General features: G+C 37.0%; 2 protein-coding genes across 5 annotated transcripts in view; one reads left to right on the top strand and one right to left on the bottom strand.

Annotated features, from left to right (window-relative positions):
* kifap3a (kinesin-associated protein 3a) overlaps positions 1-12,329 on the bottom strand; it is a 28,519-nt gene extending 16,190 nt beyond the window's left edge. Inside the window, exons 1-10 of the mRNA XM_073856191.1 lie at positions 12,157-12,329; positions 11,677-11,808; positions 11,396-11,541; positions 11,252-11,310; positions 10,995-11,136; positions 8,498-8,597; positions 7,965-8,089; positions 7,685-7,786; positions 7,288-7,463; positions 4,685-4,847 (exon numbers count right to left, since the gene is read on the bottom strand). Coding sequence (XP_073712292.1) covers positions 4,685-4,847; positions 7,288-7,463; positions 7,685-7,786; positions 7,965-8,089; positions 8,498-8,597; positions 10,995-11,136; positions 11,252-11,310; positions 11,396-11,541; positions 11,677-11,808; positions 12,157-12,191 — 1,180 coding nt within the window. The 5' untranslated portion in view covers positions 12,192-12,329. The remainder of the gene's footprint in view (positions 1-4,684; positions 4,848-7,287; positions 7,464-7,684; positions 7,787-7,964; positions 8,090-8,497; positions 8,598-10,994; positions 11,137-11,251; positions 11,311-11,395; positions 11,542-11,676; positions 11,809-12,156) is intronic.
* Positions 12,330-13,750: 1,421 nt separating this feature from the next.
* On the top strand, positions 13,751-19,813 carry ntmt2 (N-terminal Xaa-Pro-Lys N-methyltransferase). Of its 4 annotated transcripts, none has more exons than XM_055187060.2 (5): positions 13,751-13,923; positions 14,019-14,213; positions 16,625-16,797; positions 17,644-17,896; positions 18,048-19,813. In XM_055187060.2, the coding sequence occupies exons 2-5, from the start codon at positions 14,036-14,038 to the stop codon at positions 18,302-18,304; spliced, it is 861 nt and encodes a 286-aa protein (XP_055043035.1). In that variant the 5' UTR covers positions 13,751-13,923; positions 14,019-14,035; the 3' UTR covers positions 18,305-19,813. The 4 variants fall into 4 exon arrangements, with proteins under 4 accessions (XP_055043035.1, XP_055043034.1, XP_055043033.1 ...); XM_055187059.2 differs by having other exon boundaries at positions 13,751-13,911; positions 14,022-14,213; XM_055187058.2 differs by having other exon boundaries at positions 13,753-13,911.
* The last annotated feature ends 5,652 nt before the right edge of the window (positions 19,814-25,465 follow it).

A 25,465-nucleotide genomic window follows, 5' to 3' on the forward strand; every position in this document is an offset into this window, starting at 1 on the left:
CACGACCAGAGATAGAAGAAAAATTGTGGTTTAAAAGTGCATATTTTTTATTTTTCTTGTCAAAAATTACAATTGTTTCGCTAGATAAGACCCTTATGCTTCATTTGGGATCGTTTAGAGCTCTTTGAAACTGCAATTTTAAACTGTTAGGTATTGGGGTCCATTAAAGTCCATTAAAATGAGAAAAATCCTGGAATGTTTTCCTCAAAAAACATAATTTCTTCTCGACTGAACAAAGAAAGACATCAACATGGATGACATGGTGGTGAGTAAATAATCTGGATTTTTTTTAAGAAAATTGACTAATCCTTTAATGTTGCCTTTTCAAAATACTTGAATCTGATTGGCCACTCGCTGCAGTCGTGGTTATGATCATGTTGTGATATAGAAAGCATCAAATGCACAATTAACTTTATTAAAAGGTGCACTTAAGATCATTTGAAAAAAAAATTGTGCAACATTTTATTGTTTACTCTTTTTAGTAATTCTGCAAATATGCTTTAGTCATTTTGACAAATACGCTGTCAATTATATATAATAAAAAAGAATATAAAACAAATAAAAGCATCTGCCTCTGGATAAAAGCATCTGCCAAATCCATAAATGTAAATGATTTCAGATGGATCACATGTTACACTTCATAATAGAGTCGGTAATTGAGTCATCAAGTTTGGCTGATCAAGGCCCTTGTCTAACATAAATCAGTGTTCACGATTCACTGATTCACATCATAGGAAACCAAGGTGCAGAATCTAAGACAGACGAACACCTTAACGCCACTAAAAGCAAACCTGCAAAGAATTATTCATGAATCTGTGAACCTTTGAAAGATCAAGTCTGCATTTCTGACCTATGCAATACTAGAGCACACTGTCCCCTGCAAACCCCGAGACTTAATCAGACGCAGAGGTAGGAGGGAGGGTGGGGACAGGTCGGAGCCGGCCACGGACCCTTTAGGCGAGGTTATCTCAACCTATTAAAGCCAGATGTGCTCCCAGAGACCCTGAAAAGAGAAGGGCTTCTCCATTTAATTGGAGGAAAAAAGGAGGAAGCATAAATTTTACTGCCATTAATAACTTCAAGCCAAGCTGCTCTGCATTGCTAGCTCTACGATCGGCCTGGACATCTGCTTCTCATTAGAGAAAGACACACACGAGTGCACAAACGGGCTGTAGCGCGCACTCGGAGGTCATACGCAAGCGGGCCCGCACCCCGGGTAACGCCTCGGCAGGGTGAGGGGAACAGGGGATCCTTCATGAGGATGGAAGGCCTGTAAAAAATGTTCAAAACAGCCCTGGAGCCTGGGAGAAAAAAGGCCATTAAAAATTCATTATCCAGTTCAGGGTGCATTTAGTGAGAGAGCAGTAGAGCTAAACTTCAATTACACCCTAGTAGGATTTAAACCACCCTACCGCCATAAAAGCCAAGGCAGCTTCAGGCGACCACTACAACCTCAAATGCCCCCCAAAAAACGGCGTCCTTCAGAGTTTAATTATTTGATCAGACACCGAACACGGTAAACAGAGCTGCTATAAAAAGTGGGGGGCATCTGTTGGCGCCTAATGCTAAATTAAAATCCAAGTGATAAAACCAAAAGGCATTTTGGCCTAACATTTGCTCAAATATTTAATAGGGCCAAGTACAGCATTACATGAATATATTTGCCCGTTGGATTGCACCTTGTGCCGTTAGCATCATGCTTATGAAGTTTTCTGCATTATGTTCTGTGCCGTTGTGCTCCGCCTACTTGGAATAGAAGAAATTCCTATACATACGTCCTGTAATTGGAGTACCAGGACCGTCCCGACGCATAAGCAAACTAAAAAAAACTTTTTTTACAAGAAAACAACTTAAACAAGTAATAAAAATGAATGAATGAATGAATGAATGAATACGTACAAATAAATGAATAATTCAAGACAAAAAAATCTGATTTGCAGACAACTGCTGTGTGTCTGTAGTGCTAGCGTTTGAGTCATGCGCAATATAGAAACCTCGTGTGCATTGACAATTCACGCCGGAGCGCAAGTGCGCGTCACTGTAATAAATGATAAGCCATGTCAGGAAAAAGGATGTAAGTTATCCCTCTGGTGCCGAAAAGAGAAAGAAGAAAAGGACAGAGGAAGAGAAAAATGAGCAAGATAAAGGTATTTTTGCATGATTATTTACAGTATGTTTAATTTGTGCAGTAGCAGCTGGTGGTGTGACAGATCACAGTTGATCCGTGATCGTCCCACGATTCGACTCGCATGCGATTCGCGGATTAATTACCCAAATTTAAATGGGGAAAGTTTATCATTTGCACGTTTCAAAGGTGATTTTAAACAATTTAACCCACAAAAAGGCGCTAGTGAGCAGCTTCCTGGACGCACATGCGGTTGAATGTGTCCGGTCCAGCTCCAGTCAGACGTGATCCTCACTATGTCCTTCAGAGATCAGAACACTTGATGTTTAAACTTTAGAGAGAGTTACGCTACTGTGTCTCATACTGTAGTCCATTAACATACATTTGAGGAATAGAGCACTGAAAAACAACGTAACATTTTTATGCTGCGAGATTTGTAATTTGTCTTCCGTCTGTGTGTGTGTGCGTGCTAAAGTGCACTCAGTAGTGCACACATGGAGAGACGCGTTTCAGAAAGCAAGCAAACATAAAATCTTTCTGTTCTTGACAGGGCACATACAAACAAAATTATCTCCACAGTACTCTTTTTCCAATAAAACGTTTGTTTACGTCTTAGGTTTATGTATAGATTAGGCAGAGACCAGGTCCGCGCATCTCTTAAAGAGACAGTAACTTCAATTAACCTACTTAAGTCTGTGTCATTAATGTTAATCAAACAATCCAAGACAAAGAGAAAATCACTTCTGTAGCTCTAAAAAATAATAATTATATTTAATTCATACAATAAAGTCAGTGTTATGATTCATTTGATTTGATTTCTGTACCTAATGCTAATTTTAGCCCTTACTTAATGTGCAACTTTGTTTTTTTTTTATAAATGTTTGTAATTTCTTAATTTTTTAATAAAAAAATTGGTGGGAGGGGGCCCCCAAACAAATTCTGCTTAGGGCCCCCAAGAGGCTCGGGCCGGCACTGTGGAGTACTGAGCGCCAATTTGAAAGTAACAGTGATGCAATAATGCTGTCAAATTGAACCACAATAGAAAATTACATCGTAATCAATCACAAAATGAAAAATGAGGGCATATGTTTGCATATAGCCACCGCATCTGAAAGTTATATTTTATTGTTATTTATTATCATTAGCTCTAAGTACTTGAATATGTGCACTTGAATTCAGATTCCTCTTTGAGTACAGGAAGTCATGATTCAGTGAATTCTGGGTTTTGTCTCAAGACGAAGGTTAGAGTGGATACCAATCCTCACTTTCATCTTATCTGCAAGGTCACGACCCTTAAAGAGGCTTCTGCGATTTTAAAGATGATACTCATAGAGGATCAGAGAAGATAAGATTTTACATGGTGCACCATGAAGATCTGCTGTTCTTTGATGGGACGGGACAGGACTGGACAGTGGTACACAGCAAACAAGATAAAAACAGACGTTAAACTCTCCTTTTATAGAAATACTAACAAAAACATTATTTAATATAATCTCACACCACCAAGGGACCATTAGCTGTTGGCAGCCAATCCGCATTTTTCAGAAAAAATGGGCAGTTTTATGTGCCTGACGGAGAGAAAATCTCCAAAAGCCACAAAATGCAGACTTCCCTCATGCTGGAAAAACAACATTTACTTTAGAGGTGAGGGTGTTTGTTTAACAAATATATTACATTAATTGCGTGGGACACACGATGCCCCCCTGGGGCTCTTTAAAAGATGTATCATCTGTGCCAAAGCCAACCATGCCTATGTGTAGTCTATGAACCAATCGTGTGCCGTTTCATCTCAGGATGTGCTTTGAAAGCCAGGACAGAGCCAGACTGTAACTGCTCCACAAATTAGCAAAACAAAATTGCATCCTCAAAACACAACATGCTATAAGCCAGTAGAGCAAACAACTGGCAGATTTACCAAAATGTCCACTGCTGTCTTGGTGGTTAATATATGGCTATATGGCACAGGGCCAACTGGAGGAAAGCACAATGTTAACTTTGGGTGTCCCTTCCAAAAAACAGTTTGTTAAAGGGATACTCCAGCCAAATATCAAAATTACCCTATGATTTACTCACCCTCAAAGCCATCCAAGATACACATGTCCATCATCAAAAGTTGTTTCAGACGAACACATTTAGAGTTATTTTAGTAAATGTCCTTGCTCTTCCACACTTTATAACGGTAGAAAACAGGGATCAGGGAACAACTTATGACTTTAAGCCCCAAAAAAGTGCCTCGATCCTTCACAGAAGTAATCCACACGCCTCCAAGGGGTTAATAAAGGTCTTGAAGATGAGTAAATCATGGGGTAATTTTGATATTTGGCTGGAGAATTGCTTTAACTGTGTAGCCAGTTCATGCAACACCAAAATTAAGTTATGTCCATTTGTTTCAGTGGGCCAACACAGTGACACTGACGTACTTAAGAGTTTGGAGCAGAAGACCTGTCTGGACATAGTCATTATTGTTGTATTTCGTTGAGTGCTACTAGAAATAATTCACTTTGAAGCTTGACAAGTTTTATTATACAAAAGCTTGTTGAAAATATTCAAAAATCTTACCTAGCAATGAAGTGAGTTTGGGCAGAAGCCCCACCTGCACCATCTTGCTGCGGAGGTTGGTGTCAAAAGATAGATTAAGGAGAAGACGCAGAGTAACGTTCAGGAGATCTTCGTGTTCACAGGGCACCAGTTTCGCCAGCTTTTCTACTGTGTCTGTCTCATCCTGTCAGAGAAAGGTAGATGATTTTAGTGGAGCAAAAACTGATAAAAATGTAAAAAAAATCAGCCAGTAAGATATTATGCGGAGTGTGATTTTGCACCAATGAGAATTTAGAATGGGTGGAGCTGCATCCTATCACTTATTGCAAGAGAATGATCTAAGGTCAGCAAGCCTCTTAGTCGCGCCTGTGGCATTGCTTGTTAACACATCTTGCTTGCTTTAGCTGTCATTAAACTGAACCACAGACAGACAGCCCAGCAGAAATGTGATCCCCATTAAAGCCACTGTTCACAGGCTGGAACTAGTTTTCAAATCAAGCCATCAATGTTAATAACTGCCTACATCCACATCTTTATTTTTCCCTAGAAGTTAACGGCAGAAAAAGTGAGAAAAAACTTTACAACCGTCATTTCCAATAGAAAAAGATAGCTGACTTAAGTGGATCAGGTCGGACTGCAATTGCCGTAAAATCATAATAAATAAATAAATAAATATATATTGAACACCCTGCTATTTTGCAAGTTCTCCCACTTAGAAATCATGGAGGGGTCTAAAATTGTCATCGTAGGTGCATGTCCACTGTGAGAGACAAAATCTAAAAAAAAATCCAGAAATCACAATGTATGATTTTTTTACTATTTATTTGTATGATACAGCTGCAAATAAGTATTTGAAGACCTGAGAAAGTCAATGGTAATATTTGGTACAGTAGCCTTTGTCTGCAATTACAGAGGTCAAACGTTTCCTGTAGTTTTTCACCAGGTTTGCACACACTGCAGGAGGGATTTTGGCCCACTCCCCCACACAGATCTTCTCTAGATCAATCAGGTTTCTGGCTGGTCGCTGAGAAACACGGGTCTGAGCTCCCTCCAAAGATTCTCTATTGGGTTTAGGTCTGGAGATTGGCTAGGCCACGCCAGAACCTTGATATGCGTCTTACAGAGCCACTCCTTGGTTATCCTGGCGTTGCGCTTCGGGTCATTGTCATGTTGGAAGACCCAGCCTTGACCCATCCTCAATGCTCTACCTGAGGGAAGGAGATTGTTCCCCAAAATCTCGCAATACATGGCCCTGGTCATCCTCTCCTAAATATAGTGCAGTCGCCCAGTCCCATGTGCAGAATGTCCCTACATGCTTCTCAGTAGGGATGGTGTTCTTGGGATGGTACTCATCATTCTTCTTCCTCCAAACACGTTTAGTGGAATTATGACCAAAAAGTTCTATTTTGGTCTCATCTGACTACATGACTTTCTCCCATGACTCCTCTGGATCATCCAAATGGTCATTGGCACAACTTAAGACGGGCCTGGACATGTGCTGGTTTAAGCAGGGGAACCTTCCGTGCCATGCATGATTTCAAACCATGACGTCTTAGTGTATTACCACCAACAGTAACCTTGGAAACGGTGGTCCCAGCTCTTTTCGGGTCATTGACCAGCTCCTCACGTGTAGTTCTGGGCTGATTTCTCACCTTTCTTAAGATCATTGAGACCCCACTAGGTGAGATCTTGCATGGAACCCCAGTCCGAGGGAGATTGACAGTCATGTTTAGTTTCTTCCATTTTCTAATGATTGCTCCAAAAGTGGACCTTTTTTCACCAAGCTGCTTGGTAATTTCTCTGTAGCCCTTTCCAGCCTTGTGGAGGTGTACAATTTTGTCCCTAGTGTCTTTGGACAGCTCTTTGGTCTTGGCCATGTTAGTAGTTGGATTCTTACTGATTGTATGGGGTGGACAGGTGTCTTTATGCTGCTAAGGACCTCAAGCAGGTGCATCTAATTTAGGATGAGGTGGACATTTTAAAAGCAGACTAACAGGCTTTGAGGGTCAGAATTCTAGCTTTGAGGGTCAGAATTCTAGCTGATAGACAGGTGTTCAAATACGTGTGTGTGTGTGTGTGTGTGTGTGTGTGTGTGTGTGTGTGTGTGTGTGTGTGTGTGTGTGTGTGTGTGTGTGTGTGTGTGTGTGTGTGTGTGTGTGTGTGTGTGTGTGTGTGTGTGTGTGTGTGTATAATATATATTTTATAAATTATTTTTTTCCCTGAACAAAACAAATATTATGACTGAATACATGCAGTAGAATTCAAAAGCAATGAAATTAGCCTCTGATTACCAAATCCAAATAAAAGATGGCTGACATCACCTTTCTTCCTAGGGTTAGTTATTGGATGCAGATGGTAATAGTATAAAAAGGCTGTCTTGGGTTAGCACAGAATATTAGCAACTCTCAATATGCTTCCTCGTTTTCCTGCTCCTACGTCCTACATCCTATGACCCTGAAACTAATTAAGGGTCGCCATATTGTAGGACATCTCAATTCTTTAATTGCAGCGCAACACAAGGATTGGTTTAAAATGAACTTTCTGGTTACTAAAGAAACTATCACTATTATAAATGTACTGCAAGTTGTGGAAACAAGATGAAATTGAGGGCTCTTTATCCTCACCATGTCATTCTTATTTTCTAAGAAGATGCTGAGTTTCTTGAGGAAGGACACCACCAGCACCAGCAGCTCTTCACTGTCTCTGTCCAATGTTTTCACCAGCAGGTGGACGATGTTCTTGTTCCTCATCTTCAGCTCTGTGCGGGTGTCCTCGGACAGATTCAGCAGCAGGTACAGAGCCACTGACGGCACATAATCACAAGCAAATCATTAGCAAACTTACAAATCATAACAAGCCATGCATGAAATCACAACATTGTAATGGTGACCAGTACTGGGTTTGACATATTATCAAAATTAATTATAAAAAATTAATACAATAATGGAAGAAGATAACAAAACTGTTAATTCAGTCTATAGATACAAAAACCATCTGTTAAGTAACATTGTGCAATGTCTACCACTCTTAAAAGCTGTTCCTGTTTGGCCAGCAGTCCGTGGTACTTCTTCAGAGCTTTCTCATAGTCCTTCTTTAGGTTCTGATTATCCGGGTCATCATCCCGTTCAACAAGTCAAGGACCAAAGGCCGTTGGTCAAGAGAAGTAATTAAAGGGCATGATTTTAATCAAAACATAACATTTGTACCCTCTGACTTTTGGCTTGACTTTACCTTTAACCCTTCTGACATTTCACTACACTTTCACCTATGACCCCCAAACCCCATGGAACTAAAAGGATATCAGCTTTTTTCTTCTTCTGCAGTTCGTCCTGCCACAGGTCATATCTCTTCAGCTCATGTTCGATTATGTTCATGCACAGTGCTCCAATCTTGTAGTGGGTGATGAGGCCGTGAAACTGGGAGAAACTTGAGATAAAAAAAAGATTGCTTGTCTAAATGAAACCCGCCGTGTGAACCGTAAAAGGGCTTCATATTTAGCCGTGCCAAAACAAAACCTCAATTCACGTCAAACATGGCTGCTCACCAAGAGCATAATAAACGTTAGCCAAACCATCAGCAAAATAACATTGGAGAGGCAGAGATTCAAGAACGACTCACATTTTCACGTTTACGTACTCTAATATGTTCTCGAATGAGACTTGACAGCAGCTGATGTCATGTTATGATAAGAGTATTTAGTATTATTATTCTCATTAAAAGAAAATATGGCCTCCTTATGGCACGCTGCCATTGTTATAACTCCTCTCTGTGCATGACAACCATTAAACTAAGATTGAATCTTGGCTAGTAAGTGCAGATGTGCTGCTCTTGCACCTTGAGAAGCAGAAGAAGACGTAGACGATGGTCATTGCCAAATCGACGCTCTGCTTCCAGTCTTCCCTCAGGACACGGGCCAGGGCACCGAGAGCGGTCTCTGTGGGAGAGCAGGCGAAACACTAAATGCTTTTACTGTTCATGAAAAGAACCAAAAGCTTGAAATTTGTAAATGCTGGTGAATATGTAGAGAACATCCTGGTTTTTAGCTGTGCATTGGAACGAAAAACACAATGTGCATTGTAGATAAAACAAAAATGGCTACATGGAGACAGCAATAGAGCGTGGTGTAATAAGTCGAGCTAGATGAATGGACACTGGAATGTAGCAACATAAATGTGGCTAAAGAGAGCAAAAAGGGTCAAATAGATCAGACTTATAAGAGCAATCTCCTTTTATAAGTCTGATCTATTTGACCCTTTGTGTAAGAACGCTATATGTTACCCACCAGATGTGCCCATCATGCAAAGCCCTCAGCTGTGAAAGGTTTATAAGAAACCCTTCTGGTTAAGTATTGAATTGAAACTTTTGCTTTTAATAAAAAAAAATTTTGAATCATTTTTAAGATTTCTATCAATACTCATATTCATATGCTCAGATCTTCTTTATCACTTTCTCTTGTTTTATTAGAGCTTATAGTCATGCTTCCTTTCATTTATGAAATTCCATTTCCTTTCCATTTTCCAGTGTCACACTGATTTTGGTTGAATGTTGTTAGTATTGTTATATTATAAGTTACATTCAGGGCTTGACATTAAGCATTGCCATGTGGTTGTCCTTCTGACTAGGGGTGGGTGATATGACCAAAATTGTATTTATTTTATTTTATTTTTTTTAATTATATATTTTCTTTTTTCTTTTCTTAAGCCCTAAATGGTCGTGTTTATGATGATACTTGCAAAGACGGGAATTTCGATGCATATATGTATTTAAGGCAGATAAAGCAGCAAAAATGCTCACAAGCTTAATGAGCAGCGGATGGGCGACTTGCGCGCTCCTCTCACACAAAAACAGTGCGTGCATATAGCACTGTTTTTTGTGTTTCAATGGCTTAAAATCACTTGTTTTAAAACTGCGGTGCTTAAATACGTGTACAAAATATTAAGTTTTTTGTGACTGCCCACAGCAACATGACGTGGGTCCGTAACCTCGATAGAGACGATTGTCCAAAATCTCTACCAGACACATTTCTACCAGTTTATCGCCCACCCCTACTTCTGACAATTAATTTGTCATTCCAAGTAAAAAAGTTATTTGGCCAGAGAAAAAAGCCATTTCAGCCATGTCAATTTGGTTATACCTGATTGGTATTGAACAAAGGCTATATCACATTATTTTTATTATTTATGTTTTGCATTGATATTTCAGTATTATTCCTCAGATTATAAAGTTTATATGCATCTAAGGGGGGATGGGGAATAATTATAGACTGCTAAAAATATGGACTTGACGTCTGTGACGTCACCCATAGGTTTTGTGAATAGCTTTTTAAAGCCAATACTAGTTGGCAGGGCCTGCAGTCGCCATCTCCATCTCGTCACCGCACATCACTTGCATATACCCAAAAATTAGCAAAAAGGCGAGACGTCGGTAGAGCTGAGGTGCCTGGTGGCTAAAACCACGCCACCTAGCTCGACTCTAGTGACAGCAGTGGCAGTTCACCCGTCACTTAAGTGGTCATGCCCTTAATTATGCAGAACTTTAAGGCAAAATATAAAAAAACGGATGAGTTACAAAAAAATTCACCCCCTCGCAGTTGTCATTAAGAGCAAGATTAGCTATATAGACCAAAAACACTTTTTGTACAAGGCTGTAAACATGCTTAATTCAGCTGTAAAGTTGGGCATTTTAACATGGGGGTCTACGGGGATTGACTCCCTTTTGAAGCCAGTCTCCAGTGGCCAGTCGATAAAAATGTTACGTTTAACTGGCTTCACGATAAAGACCGAAAGGTTGCCACTTGGGAAAAATGGGAAACTAATATGCGGTCAGGTAGGATGCGGAGCCACTCGCAAGTTACAAAAATTCTATGTACACACCGTCATGCGCACCGAGTGAAATTCAAGTTACTTATTAGGTCGGGCAAGTAAAATTCTCTCTCCACTGCCCATCCAAAAAAATGTACTTGTCCCAGACAAACGCTAAAACACACAAACAATTTGACCATCAATGACAATCTGAATGGCACACCCTATACTGCTGTACATTGCATATTATTATTTGTACATTGTGGATAAATACGTATACAGATATGTAAATTATGTTGTATAAATCTGTTGTATCGTGTCTAAACGTATATAAAAATAAGTTAAACAGTAGTGTACATCTGATGTCTATCATAACATCTCTCTCATAAATGGGATTTGATGTTTTTAGGATGATGTGTTAGGTTTGTGACCTTGAAGGTGTGTCCTGCAAGGTGCACTCCATTATTACTACATTATTAATGTATAATTTTAATGTAAATTGTTAATGTATTAAATTATTCAAATCGCACCGTTCTGCAGCAACTCCTCCAGGTTGTCAGGATTACGGGCTAGGTGGAGGATGAGTGTAGCTCCTCTGATCTTCTCAGGGATGTCCTCATACAGAAGCTCTACATATTCATCTATGCTATTAATGTTGGCCTCCTCATCCAGCTAAAGACACAGAAGGGCAAAGGTATTAGTTAACATAGAAACACAATCTACACACACTGTTATATATACACATACTTTTAACACATAAATGCATGTAAGAAAATTTCAGCTATACCTCCATCCCTTCAAAGGGAGTCAGATCTCTTGGTTTGATCGGTTTCTTCTCTTTCTTTTCTAAACAAAAGTACAAGGCAACAAGTGAACAATAAGCAAGTGAAGCATTGTTTTTTCTTGTACCAATAACATGATCATCTCTCACCGGCAGGTTTCTTGCGGTTCTGCAGGTAGAACAATAACTGTTCCACTTCAGGAAGTCTGGAAGGGGAAATGAGTCTGCATTCCTCCACTACCTTCCGTGCTAAAGACGCAATGTCTGTGTTACTGTTCAGGCTTTTCAGTCGAATTCTGCAACCAGGGGAAAATTCCCGATCAAAATTATGAAAGACATCAACCACATGAACACATTACACAGCTAACACAGAGCCTACTGTATGACTGCATTTTATACACATAATGAAACACTTTTGAGAATGATCTTACATTTTCTGACACTCCTTGCGCTCTCCCAGCATTGGGTCTCCCAGTTCCCCCAGAATCGTGGCTTCCACTTCATACTGGACAACCAGGGCTTTTTCTGTCGGGTGAACATCTATACTGCGACCCTTATATTGCCTTTACATAACACAAAACATATTATGCTTCTTTTAAAGATTATAGGCAGTGTAAACGGGTCCCACACATACAGAACATTCAAATTCGCAAAGCATTATATTAAGCGACTTACCGAGCAGTAAAATTAAACATTTATGATCAGAATGTGTGTTCGCAGTCATTCGATGCTATTTTGATGCTAAGGCGGTGTTCTACATAATGAGCTATAAAAACAACCATAGGATTAAAGTGTACATGCTATTACCATGCAAAAATCTTCACCACAGAAAGCATTTACTTGAAAATATGTGGTGTTTTATTCTCTGGGAAACCAAGCTCGATATTTTCCTGTCACAGAAAAACACTTACCGCTTTAAATATTTGGCGTCGTCCGCTTGCATCATTGCGCCTTTATTTAAATAATATCTATCCAATGTTATTGCTAATATCTTGACTGTTTCATCCTCTGTGCTCTGGCAGGATGCTGATGTTTGTGTTGCTACGGGTGTGTACTCTGCTTTGTCGTTGTCATGCGTTCATAAAGTGACAGCAAATATGGGCATAAGAGCAGCTAGCGCCCTCTGTATGTGTGGAGGTGTAGACATGTCGATACATAGCATAGCTCGCATTCAGGGAGATTTACGCCATCTACTCTACAGGATTTGAGCGTCATGTGAGTCTTGTTACATTTAAAGAGGTTAAACTATTCATATGCATTGCAGTTTTAGCGGACATATTATCTATTCTTCTTGACTTCATTTTGCGCTGCGCAGGCCGAACAAAGTACCGCGAGAGGGATTCTAAAGTTGAGCTCTCGCGGGAACTGTGATGTCAGAAACTGAACATTCTACGCAGTGCTATGCGCACAGCAGATGTATGCTTACCAACAGTAAATAATTTAATCCTGAATGTAATTATTTGTGCATTTATAAATCTGTACATTTATGTTTTTAGTGTCTGTTTTTATTACACTAAAATGTGCAGACAATTTTAATTTTAATTTTTAATTTTTTTTTTTTTACAGAGCTTGTATTCACAAAAGGTGGTTTAAAGTCTTGAAATGTTATAATTTTCATGTGATGATATATTCAGTGATACATAGGGTGAAGAACACATACGTCCATATATGGCCATAAAAATACAGATCTCTAATGTTACTATTTATTAAAGACATTAATGTATATATTTGTTACATAAATGAAAGTAATGCGTTTCATAAAAGTATATACTATAGCATTTTTCCATATTTATATCCAAACAAGCATATTTAATGTGAATATATTCTTTTGATATCAGATTTATATGTGGAAAGTTATATGAGTTTTAGGATCTAGGTTTTGATGGTGGCTGCCATACCACACTGGTCCTATAGTGAGGATTACATAAAAATATTTCTCTATATTTACATCCTTGTAAATTGTCAAACCTAACAAGCTACAAACCCACAATGTAAATGTGGAGCAACCAGTGCTTGCTAAAATTAGCAGTTGAGTTTACTGCTAGTTAATTTTAGTCTGTCGCTACATCATTTACAAGCTCAGTCTGCTCTTGTTGCAACACATTTCTAAATTAAGCTCAAGTTTAGTTCTGGGTTTTCTGAATATCACATATGCTATCTGATACCAAGCTGATAATCCTAAAACTAAAATCACATGAGCCCTGAGTTGACATAAAATGAGAGGCTTGATATCTTTCCCACAATTTTTCAGTTTAAAAATGTCCGCTGCACCTGCAGTGCATGATTGGTTAACCCCAAAACAGACAAATATATCACATGATAAATTCAATGCAATGGTCAAGAATTCAAGAGCACATGTAGATTTGATGACTCCTCACTTGCCCCCAATACTGTGTATACAAACATAAGACAGTGCTAAGAATAGCCATTACGGCAGTTGAATGAAGACAGGGCCCTCTGGTAGGCAGATATGTCTTTTGGCTATCTGTGACGCTTGGATACAGATCTTCTTCTGGAACAGAGAAGGCACCACCCCTCTTCTGAAGCAATCTCCTTCTCTTATTTCTTCACCCCGGGCCCAAAGCAGGTGATTTGATAAGCTGGTAGATTTAAGAACCCTCTTGGGAAGACAACATTCAGATCTTCTGGCAAAGGCAGTTCTTCTGGTAAATATAGCAGTACGCTGATGTCTTTAGTACTCTTTAGCCAGGCATCTTCATTCGTAAAGATTATCACATATACTGTAAGCTTGACTTTATTTTACATCACATAGCAGAAGAGGTTTTTGGGATGTCTGAATCCACATCAGACATTATGGAGTTTAGCGGGACTCATCAAGCCTTCCGGGACCGCTGGGCGAAGACAGATGATGAGATGTGCAAGCACAGTATGTCTTTTCACTTGCACAACACTCTGAGGAAGGAGTTTTTCGCCAGCTACCTGTATCTCCTGGAGCAGATTCCTCTGGGTAAGGATTGTATGCTGAGGTGAAGCAGTGTGTTTGTGTGTAAACGGGGTATCAAAATATTGAGTATATAGATTCCACACTGTACAAAATATTTACTTTGCATTTATTTATATGTGCAATCTTGAAAAAAAACTTTTGTCTAAGTCATGTATTCAAAAGAAAATTTGAGAATTATAACAGACAGAGTTGAGGAACTATGTCTACAACTCAATATATATTAAAAACAATGCAGATGGTGCAGAATAAAACAATATTTATTGTATAGATCTATTAGATCTAGAAGATTCTGGTATTCAATGTAGAGCTACATGACTATTTTTAGCATATAATTGCATAATGTAGGCATGCTGAATACTTTACACTCCATAAAATAAGTAATAGATCAAAATGTGATATCATCTGTGATGTTTTTATTGGTGCAAGAGCAATGACAGCTGACAGCTTAAAAACTTAGCCGACTATTAGATGTTCTTTTATGAACAATGATAAATATTAAATGATAAACAAATTTGCCATTTTGTTTAAAAGTTGTGCTTTTGACAGGCAGTTAAGTGTATGTTAAATATGAGCTTGTATGAAATGTAAACTGCTAGTATTCTTTTCAACATTGCTGCGAGTTATGAGAATAATTTACGAGGCCAGAATAATGAGTTATTTATTGTATGACATGAAAATAAACGTGATTTAAATTTAAAAATGTGTCTATTTATTACACATCAAACACGTACTAGAATGGCTATTTTAAGTTATACGCTTTAGCAAAATGTCCTGTAAAATTTCTTGATCAATATAGCAAAAACAGATGAGTAACTGAAGCTATAGCAAGGACAATGAAAAGAGACGAAGAAAAGAGCACCAAAACTATCACAAGAAATGACTCCTTTGAGTCCAAGCGGCGTCTTGTCCAGTGTTACTATTTCTGTCTTTGGATACTAACCATGTGGATCACATGATACACCCTGCTTACAATTACAAGATAATTCACACCTCTCTCACACGTGGCACTGCAGGAATTTCTTCCTGTCAATCATCTGTTACCCTGATGCTTGACTCGAACTTTCCTAACATATATTAAATTAAATTATCTCTTGTTGCATAAATTTAAAGGGTACCTATTATGGCCTTTTTACAAGATGTAATATAATGTAATATAGAAATATAAACGTTCCAGCCTAGTACGATTTAAAAAAACAACGTAGTAAATGATTCAGTTAAAAAGATCTGATTCCTGTGAATACAGTCTGAGACAATATTCTCTATTGGCAGAAACTATGATAAAGCCAGTGGCGGCACGTGACTGCTCATCCGAGGGACGTAAACTCAAAATATTTGTTCGAAGTGTCATGTGTGTTGCTCGTGTTTTCAAAATATGTTTTTGTTGTGTCACGTGAACCATGTGCATCACCTGTTTTGTCAAAATAAGTGCCTGCTGCACACGCGTCAAAATTGTTTATGATAAAAGAGACCAGTGTTGGGGAAAGTTACTTTTAAAAGTAATGCATTACAATATTAAGTTACTTCCAAAAAAAGTAACTAATTGCGTTACTTAGTTACTTTTCATGGAAAGTAATGCTAACGTTACTTTTTAGTTACTTTTGCGTTACTTTTTCTTGGCTGAGGCTTGATCTCTTTCAGGCCTTGCAGGTGTTTTATAATTGAAAAGTTTTGCATTCAGAAATTGCATATTTCAAGACAAAAATGTCTACGTTTGACTATGTTTAGTTTAATTTAGTACATAATTTTTTTATCAAATTAAAGAGACTCTCACGTTCACAAAATACACGCAAGACACTCCCTTAACAGTAAACTCTGATTACGAATGAGATTATGCGAGTATCTGGCAAACGCGAGTGTCTCTTTTATCATAAACTCTTTAGACGCGTCTGCAGCACGCACTTATTTTAACAAGACACATGATGCAAACAGGATCTCTCGACGCGCCAAACATTTTTTGAAATGACGAATCACATACATGATGGGCTACATACATGTTGTGACGAACTTCACTTTGAGCACCATCGTAAAAGAAGTCACCGGCCACCACTGGGTAAAGCAGGACTGTCAGTCAGTGGCTGTAGGCGGGGATATATCAGTGTGATGTCATATTGACAAGAGAATTAAAACGGCATGTTAAATGGGACTGCTTTGGTTAAAAGGGGATTAAAAATGAAGGCGAGGGTGGATTTTTTTCATTGTAGGGTGAAAATTTTAGTTTTTTTATTGTGTTCACACACTGCCAAGACACATTTATGTCCACACATCCTGTTGAAGTGGATTTTGTATAATAGGTGCCATTAAATCCTTCTGGTTTGTTTGCATAGTGATGCTATAAATGATATATAATAGTTGTTTGCATAACTACTGTAGCTGTTGTGCATTAAGCAACATATATCTTTCTTCTTGCCATACAGTAAAACTCTATGCCGTGACTTGTGAGTACATTAAAGGGGAGAAGCAGTTTTACTACAGGGCACAGAACTTCTACAAAGATGTCCCGGCATCCGAAGAGGGCATGATGGGAGATTTCGTGGAGATATCAGAGATTGACCTTGAGGGATCAAGACAGTTCCTAAAGAAGTTTGTTGTATGAAATTTTACCTTTGTCATTATTATTGAATGCACATTCTTTAAAATAAGAAAAAATTTGCTGTTTATTTACTCACCCTCAGATCTCCGATATGTTGGTGACATTTGTTCTTTTTGGGATGGACTGGGCACTGTATACAAAATTCATTTCAGCATACTGTATGTATATGCAAATTAGGACTTCCTCTGGGTGGGGGAATTGTATCTTTGAACACTAATTATATTACCTAGTGTAAAAATACTGTTGCTCGGATTTCAGTGTGGCCCTCAGTTTCAGTTTATCATGACAGTAGAGTCATACATACTGTAGTAATCCTTATTCTCAAGTTCAAGTGTTCTCACACTTTGGTACATTTAGAAGACTACTGTACTGAACAAGCATGTCCGGTAATTTGATTCATTAACACATCCAAATTCAAACACAGCAGTGTTCAGCTGTTCTGGTGAAGCCTTTACTGTGATCCTGGTTTTGATCTCTCTGGATTAGCGAAATGCATTTCAAAAATAATTTGTGTTCCTTGCTTGTAACAGAGATCACCATGCATGCACCAAGAATAGAAACTTTTACTTCCCTGATGTCAATCAAAATCCCATATACCATTGTCACATAAATAGTTACTAAAGAAAGGTATAGCAGAATGTCAAAGATTTTTTTCATACAGTGAGTGGATGGGACCCAGTGACAGCCGGTCACCATGTACTTTCTTTGTATAGACAGCTAGAAATTTTTATGCTTCTGTTGTAATACACATATTGTATGTTTTTTTAATAGTTTTGCACACAAGGAACTCCAACATAAAATGGGATTATATGCATTAAGTTTTTCTCTTTATGGTCTTGGTAGGGTCCGGGAAAGGCGGGCACCAAGCGTGCGTTAGACTGTGGCTGTGGAATTGGTCGAGTGTCTAAAGGGGTTTTGTTTCCTGTATTTGAATGCATGGAGATGGTAGACATGATGGAAGAGTTCATCCTTCACGCTCATGAATGTTACCTTGGAGATTATGCAGACCGGGTGGAATCCTACTTCCTTTACAATCTGCAAGAATTTATCCCAGCTCCACAAAGATACGATGTCATCTGGATGCAGTGGATTGCCTGTGAGTAAAACATATATTGTTTGCATGGGTGTATGTCTTGCCAGCATGGTTAAACCACAGTTAAACCATAACTTTAACTGTGCTTTGCATAAACAGTGTCTAATAAACAGATTGTGTTTCTATCAAGCATGATTCATTATCATTTTCTTAGGTCATCTTACTGATAAAGACCTGATGGAGTTTTTAGCTCGTGCTAAAGAAAGTCTGAAGCCCAACGGTGTGATCATTATTAAGGATAACATGGCACGACAGGGCTGCAAGCTGGATCCCATCGACAGCAGCATTATTCGCCACCTGGACATCATGAAGAATATCATTCAAGCCGCAGGTCTCACCATACTGGACGTGGAGAAACAGGAGGGGTTTCCTGAGGTCATCGTACCTGTATGGATGATTGCCATGCGCTGACCCACCGAATGAAGAGGTGGTTTAAAGTAACGAGTTTTGAGTATTTATTCTCAATGCTTTTAATGCACTTAGTTTACATTCTATTTTTTTAAATGCACATTTAATTCCACTTAGCTTCCATTTACCAGCTAATATGTAAAATACTATTAACTTATTTTCGATCTATGAAAATCTGTGTTTTTTGGAAACATACATTTCCCCTTTGGTATTCAAACTACTACACTGAAAAAATTATTCATTGAATTTGCAAATGAAAATTTGCATTGAAATTTTTTACGGTAAGTATTTTATTTACGCAAAAAAAATATCTAAATTTAGATGTATGCCTTTAGTTGAACTTACTCAATTGTTTTTTATGCCTTAAATTGAGTTTATCTAAGTAAAAATTAGTAGAATTCACCAATGCTACAATTTTCTAATCATATACTGTTTTACTTAAATCTAATATTAATATACTGCAGCAACAGTACACATTAGCAAGCTAAACATAACTAACCAACTGAAACAGAAGCTGATTATAGTAATCTAAATGCTTTCTAATCAAGGCATTTACACTTCCAGCGTAATGTTTTCTGATCAAAACAACACTAAATAACTGAGACATGTCAATGAGACGGTTCTCATCCTAAGTAAATGCTCTACTAGTCTGCACAATAACCATTTAAAAACCCAACAACAAAACAGAAACTCTTTTAAATACTAATCAACATACTAAACTTTTATTATTTTAATTAACCCTTTAACTGGCACAGCCCTTAAAAAAACAATAAATAAGCCCTTCAAATTAATATAATTCTGGCATTTTTTTGGTCTAGAAGCCTAATTTTGGTCTTGTTTTAAAGAAGACACTGTAAAGTTTTTTACGGAAGTGTCTGGAGATGAAAATATATATATTTTTTATAGCAGTTTACATTTATTTGTAATGCAATATAGTATTATTTTTAATACATAAAATTATCAAAAAACTGAGGTTTGTGTTGGTTTGCTGTGAGGTTTGCTGCATACTCTTGTCACAAATGAATAAATTACAGTTATTGCATTATTATTACTGCTAAAAGGTTTTGAAATATGAAAACTACATTCTTAAACCTTTCCAACAATATATAGTTTGTCGTGATAGATTAACATTTACACTTAAAAATATTGAAGCAAATTTGAGTGTCCTGCTCACGGACAGTGCCAGTTAATGGGTTAAAAATGCATAAAATAACCCTTTATTTTGATATTACTCTCATTATTCAGTCTAATGCAAAGCATGTTGGGAACTGGAAATCCCCGTCCAGTTTTAGCAATATTTCTTCTTGATTACAACACAAATTACTCATGTAGTCCCAACTTAAATGGGTCAATTACACATAGGTTGATTTAAAACACAATATGCCTAACCACGCAATATATTTCATTTCAACGATATTCTAATAGATTAAATGAGCAAATTTTAATTATTTTTTAAATTTTTAGGGTCAGAATAATTTTTTCCAGTGAAGAATGTGTGTAATTATATATATATATATAAAATGCTAGATTGTTTTAAACCATTGTTGGGTCCATATGTTTTTCACTCAACGCTGAGTTGAAAATAACCCAGCATTTTTTTATAGTGTATAATCTTCCAAGAAACAGAGAGGTGTAAATAATTATATTTGCATTTTCAATTTCTATATTTATTTTTACATTTAGTTTCACAAAGTAAAGCTATTTATTCTTTTTTTTTTTACAAAAAGCATTGCTTTTGTCTAATATAAATAATAGTTTGATGTGTAATACTTTGTTATTTAGTTTGCTGTAGTAATCATTTTGCCCAATAAATGAAAACTCACCGACATTTCTTTTCTTAAGAAAAAAAATATATATCACAGCAATAACAAAAAGTTATTTTCACATATGTGAAGAAATAAAATATTAAACACTATAATAATGTCAAAACATTGAAAACTTCAAAACACTGAATGTATTTTCCAAACCATGAAAAAGCGTATTGTTTAGATAAATGGCTCTCAGATGCTGTCTTTGGAGAAAGGACAAGAATTATCCCTGGTTTTGACAGACTGCTCTTTTGTATCTACATTGGCCCCTTTCCAAATCTGTCAGATCTTGTCTGCATAAAATGCATCACCAAGTCACCTCAAATATTCAGTGCCTACAGCTCACAAAGATGTCTTGAGTTGCGCTGTGTAAAAATTCAAGCGGGTCCCATGAATAGATGGTTTGTCAGAAAAAACCCAAACAGTCACAGCACGCGATGCAGTCAGACTTTGAGGTTCGACCGTGCTCTGTTTTAGAGTTCTGCACCAAGCAAATTCCTCTCACTCATGGGATTTTAGAAATATATATTTTCAATGTTCAAAACACCCTCAGGCTGCTGTCACATTTCTGCCATAAATCTGTATAAATAGCAGTCAAATGTCTGTTGGCCTATTAAGAAACGCTTAGCATATCTGGGAGTTTTCACTATCAAGTCTAATACTTCTCAATTCCTTCATTGGCTGCCCGACAGCTATTAACAGAAATAACATTAATAAAGTCTGTCATATTACAGCTAAATTGGCCCAAACTCCAGGTACAGAAAGTCAAATATAACATTGATAGACAACTGTGAGTGTTGCACTGACACAAAGTAATTACATACAAAAGAAATCTTATGTCTACATCAAAAGTTAGGTTGATTTAATAATGATTTCTCATTAAACTCAATAAGACGAAATGCTAATTTGCATTATCAAAGTGTATGCAAGTTACCTAAAATGGTAATTCCAATCAAATGTAATAACAAAAATGCCTTTCAACACAAACCTTGGCCCTAAAGTCTACTAACCACAAGCTCAGTACAAAGAAAACGTCCCTTAGGGCTTTGAAATGGGATACAACCAATTAACTGTAAATGACATCATATGGTTCAGTTTCATGGAAAGACAAATAATAAAGATTAGCTTTGAATCTCAAAATGTTCCCTGTAAATGGTAAAGGACTGTGATGATGATTTGGTGAAGACTCCTGCCAGGTGACAGAGTAACAACCATAAATATTCACAGCATGTTTACAACATGCTCTTAACCTTATTACTCATCTCATCGGCTCAAAGATCTGAGCTTAGTTACACCTGCTTTTTATAGATCATACTGAAATTCAATAGTCTATATAGCTATGCCCTCCCCCCAAATTTCTCATTTACTGAAGGTTACTGTAGTTTGATCCCCAAACTATAACATATAATGTCAGCATTATTGAATTTAGGGATTTTTAAATGTTTTTTAAAGGAGATGTATATATATTTTTTAACATTGATATATTTTCTCTTATCCCAGTCTAACATGCAGAGAAAGTTATAAGTAAGCCATTCATAGACTAAACTTGCATTGCTTTATGTTTTTTCTAAGAGTTTGTTTACTTGGCTAAACGTTTTTTAAGCTCTAAAAATATATTTCTCCATAACTTTCCTGTACTGAAATGTTTTAAGCTACCTTGCAACGTTTGGGAAAAGCACAATAGAAATAAAACTGTAAGAGTTACTCACAATGAAGCTCTGGGTGTTTTTTTGGAATTCCAGTTTTTAAGTTTGTTGCTTTTATTTTGACATGCTCTTCCAATATCCCTTACTAATAAGACCGAGCAGCATGAAACCTGCAGGGTTTTATATTACAGTTCATTGGGATGTCAAAACTGTGATGAGAGATACTGACATTAATGTTCTAAATAGATGTATATGTGAAATAAAGTGAGTTAAAAATCAGGATTTTAAGACTTTAAAGCATCATACACTCTCAGAAATAAGGTAACAAAATGTCACTGGGATGGTACCTTATAATAACTGCCTGCTCGACCAAATGGTTGAGCACATTGAGTCCCTATATTTTATTGAGAGGAGTACCTAACGTAAACACTGAAAAAAAACTCCACAAACTGCAATAAAAACACAGTGGCCAAACCTAGCACCACAAAACAAAGAGTTCCAGCCAATAAACGACAAGAAGGATTTGGGGGTGGGGGTTGGGCACGTTCATGAAAGCATGGAATGGAGGGGGAGGAGTTAGCTACGCTCCGTTTGTTTGAAAACAGTTCAAACATCAACAAAAAATGACGTCTCACAGATTCGCTAAGAGCGCCTTTAACTCAAGCTGATTGAGCCATCTCTACTATTTGGTTGAGCTATGTTATGCCAAATAAATCCACTAGATGTCAGTGTGTCAATCAACAGCACTTGTCACAACACATCTTCTTAGACGGATGTCAGAGAGAACGAAATCACTCCTGCCATGTGAACTGTTCTTGTTGAAATTTCGCAAGGAAAGCATATTTTTTGACATATTACTAGAGCCCTAACTTTACAAAATTATGTTACTTGGTGCCATGAAAAAAAACGTTTGTATGTTTTTAATAATTTTTCAAAAACATGCTCAACCAAACTTTTTTTTACTTTATGGTAAATGTAGAAAAGCTAAGGTAATGTTTTCAGATTATCCCTTTCTGCAGTCAGAATGTAATATTTGCTGAGAAATATAAATTTTTGATCATTCACAGCTATAAATATGACACAGCTATTGTTATTTCTTATTGAATATATTGAGATATTTTTTTTAATATGTATTTTTTGCCACTTCTGAATATTTTTGTAAAATAAATATAATTAATTTATGGATATCATAATTACTGATTCATTAATCAGAAATTACTTATTAAACTATATTATACTTATTTATATTGTTTGAAGGATTGTTTCTTATGTTGGCTTACTCTTCACAGCATTGCTGGTTTACAAAGAAATGTTAATTTATCAAAAAAAAAAAGAAAAAAAATCCTGTTACACTGCCACACTTGACAGTGTTTCTTGAATCATACATGAACCTAAAATGCCATTGTATTACTATATTTTGCCTTCTTTTATTTTAGGTTTTGAATGCAGAAAGAAAATGTCTTTATTTTTGTTACTTTTAGTTATTTTTTATTGTTAAAAAACAAGAAAACATTTCATTTCCTGTGTTAAAATGAAAACTTGAAATATTTGAATATTTTAACTTCAACAAATAAAGAAGATTTAATATACAAAACTATTATATTTTGATTATGTTTTTTTTAAAAGTATATATATTTTTTAAATAGTATAGTTCATATTTTCTGATTTCCAGTATGTGTATGAAGTGACATATCAACCATTTGGTAGAGGCCGATATATAAAAAATGATTAGATGTGTTGAAAAAAATACATTGAGTGTGCTAACTAGGGGCATAAGGAGATAAGAAATTAAAACAAATAATTTTTCAAATGCCTTTTTCTAGGTGTGGCAGTTAAAGGGTTAAAAAGGTCCTATATGTACCTTTATGTACCAGATATGTACCTTTGAGGTACCAATATGCACCTTTTAGATACATTTTGAAAAGGTACCCCCAGGAACAACTTTTGTACCATATATTTTCTGAGAGCGTTTAGGGACATTTTATGCATTTTTTACCATGCATTCAAGGTTTCAGCATCTATAGACCCGATATATAATATGCCTATGGATAACTGATAAAGTTGAATGTCCAAATAACTTGCTAGATGTATTCATATTCCATCATCTAAGCAAAGTCAACACATAGTGTTGGGTTTAATTTAATAATTTATTTCATTTTTGGTCTAATAAATTTTAACTGACAGCCCAAATTTGCCTGGATGTCTGGGCTGTGTCTGGATAGCTTATTAGATGTCTTTCAAATGCAAAAAACCTGTCTGGTTCCTCTTCAAACTGGCATATGGAAACACAAATGGTCACAGTCACCTGACAATATCAGCCACAAACCACGGCTGCCCCATCAACAGTCATGCAACCCTAATCGGTCCGTTGTGGTTAATTGGATTCTGAGGCCAGACATTTGTATTGCGACAGGATTGGACTTTTACAGAGTTGGGGATAAAATTTGACCACACTGGCATAAACAATAAACAGACGTATTAATGCCTTAGTATTTAGACTCGGGGCCTGTTTCCTAATTAGAGCAACGTCTGCAACCAGCCTGACTAGTAACATGTGCTAGTTCAGCCACAACTAAGCCAGAATCTGTTTGTGTGTATGCAAACACATACTGTACAATGCACTATGCCAGAGAAAAACACTGCTATTTCAGTGCTTTGCAGAGGTCTGTCACCAAAAAATAGATATAAGGAAATTATACATGTAAGCCTATTAACTACCTCAACCTAATTGGGTACAGCTAGCACCTAATTTAATGACGTTGTACAAAGTTTAATAGTAAACCCACCCAATTAGATTTAAAGGAGTTGGTAATCTCTTTCTTTTAATCTGTTGGTAAAAAACATTATAGACATTTTCTCTTCTTCTCAAGCTTCAGAAGAATCGCTCCTCGTGCTGTTTTCAATTCCCTAACCTTTCAGCGCGCACCATAATGAGTCAAAATAACTCTCACATGCACTCTAAACCTGCCTGAATAACTTTCAAAGCACAATTTCGGATTTGGATTCTCTAGCGAGGAGAAGAGAGGGATGTTTACTGCTCATTTGGTTGTTGTGTAACTCTTACATTTGTTCTGTGGTAAAATGCATTGTAGTGCTGCTTGGCTTGTGGGGACAGAAAAACATGAGAGAAAAATAAATAAGAGGGTGAAATATAGGGAGCCATTAAATCTGAAAGGACTAAAAGCTGCAGGTATTTCCTGCCTCTTGATCTTTGGGAGCTGTGCTCATTTCTCCCCACTGGGGGTTCAGGCTCGGTTTGTATAATAAGTTGGGGGTTAATGCAGACAGTCCATTATTCATTTCTTTTTGGGAGGAGAGCAGTTTTAAAACCTCCTGGGGGAAGAAATGACATGGTTGGAAATGCGACCGTTGATCTGTGTGTGTGTATTGTAAAATGTTATGCATTCATTTAAATCCTTATTGTGATGTATATGGATAGAGCATATTTATAGTTATGAGCTCATCACCTCATCTTGTGAATGGGTTGGAAAAACTATGAAATACTGCATCTCTCTCTAAAAAGTTGGAAACATAGGGGGGTATTAAGCTATTTCATGCATTCTGACTTATTTATACTGTTAAAGAGTTCGATTACTCATTTTCAACTTGAGTTTTTCTGTGCCGAATGCGCTGCAGGGTTCGTACAAGTTTCGAAAAGCTTTTTTCAAACACGAGAGATTCATTCGTAATAATCTTGCTTTATTTTATTT

This window comes from Misgurnus anguillicaudatus, chromosome 18 (genome assembly GCF_027580225.2).
Source record: "Misgurnus anguillicaudatus chromosome 18, ASM2758022v2, whole genome shotgun sequence".
Lineage (NCBI taxonomy): Eukaryota > Metazoa > Chordata > Actinopteri > Cypriniformes > Cobitidae > Misgurnus > Misgurnus anguillicaudatus.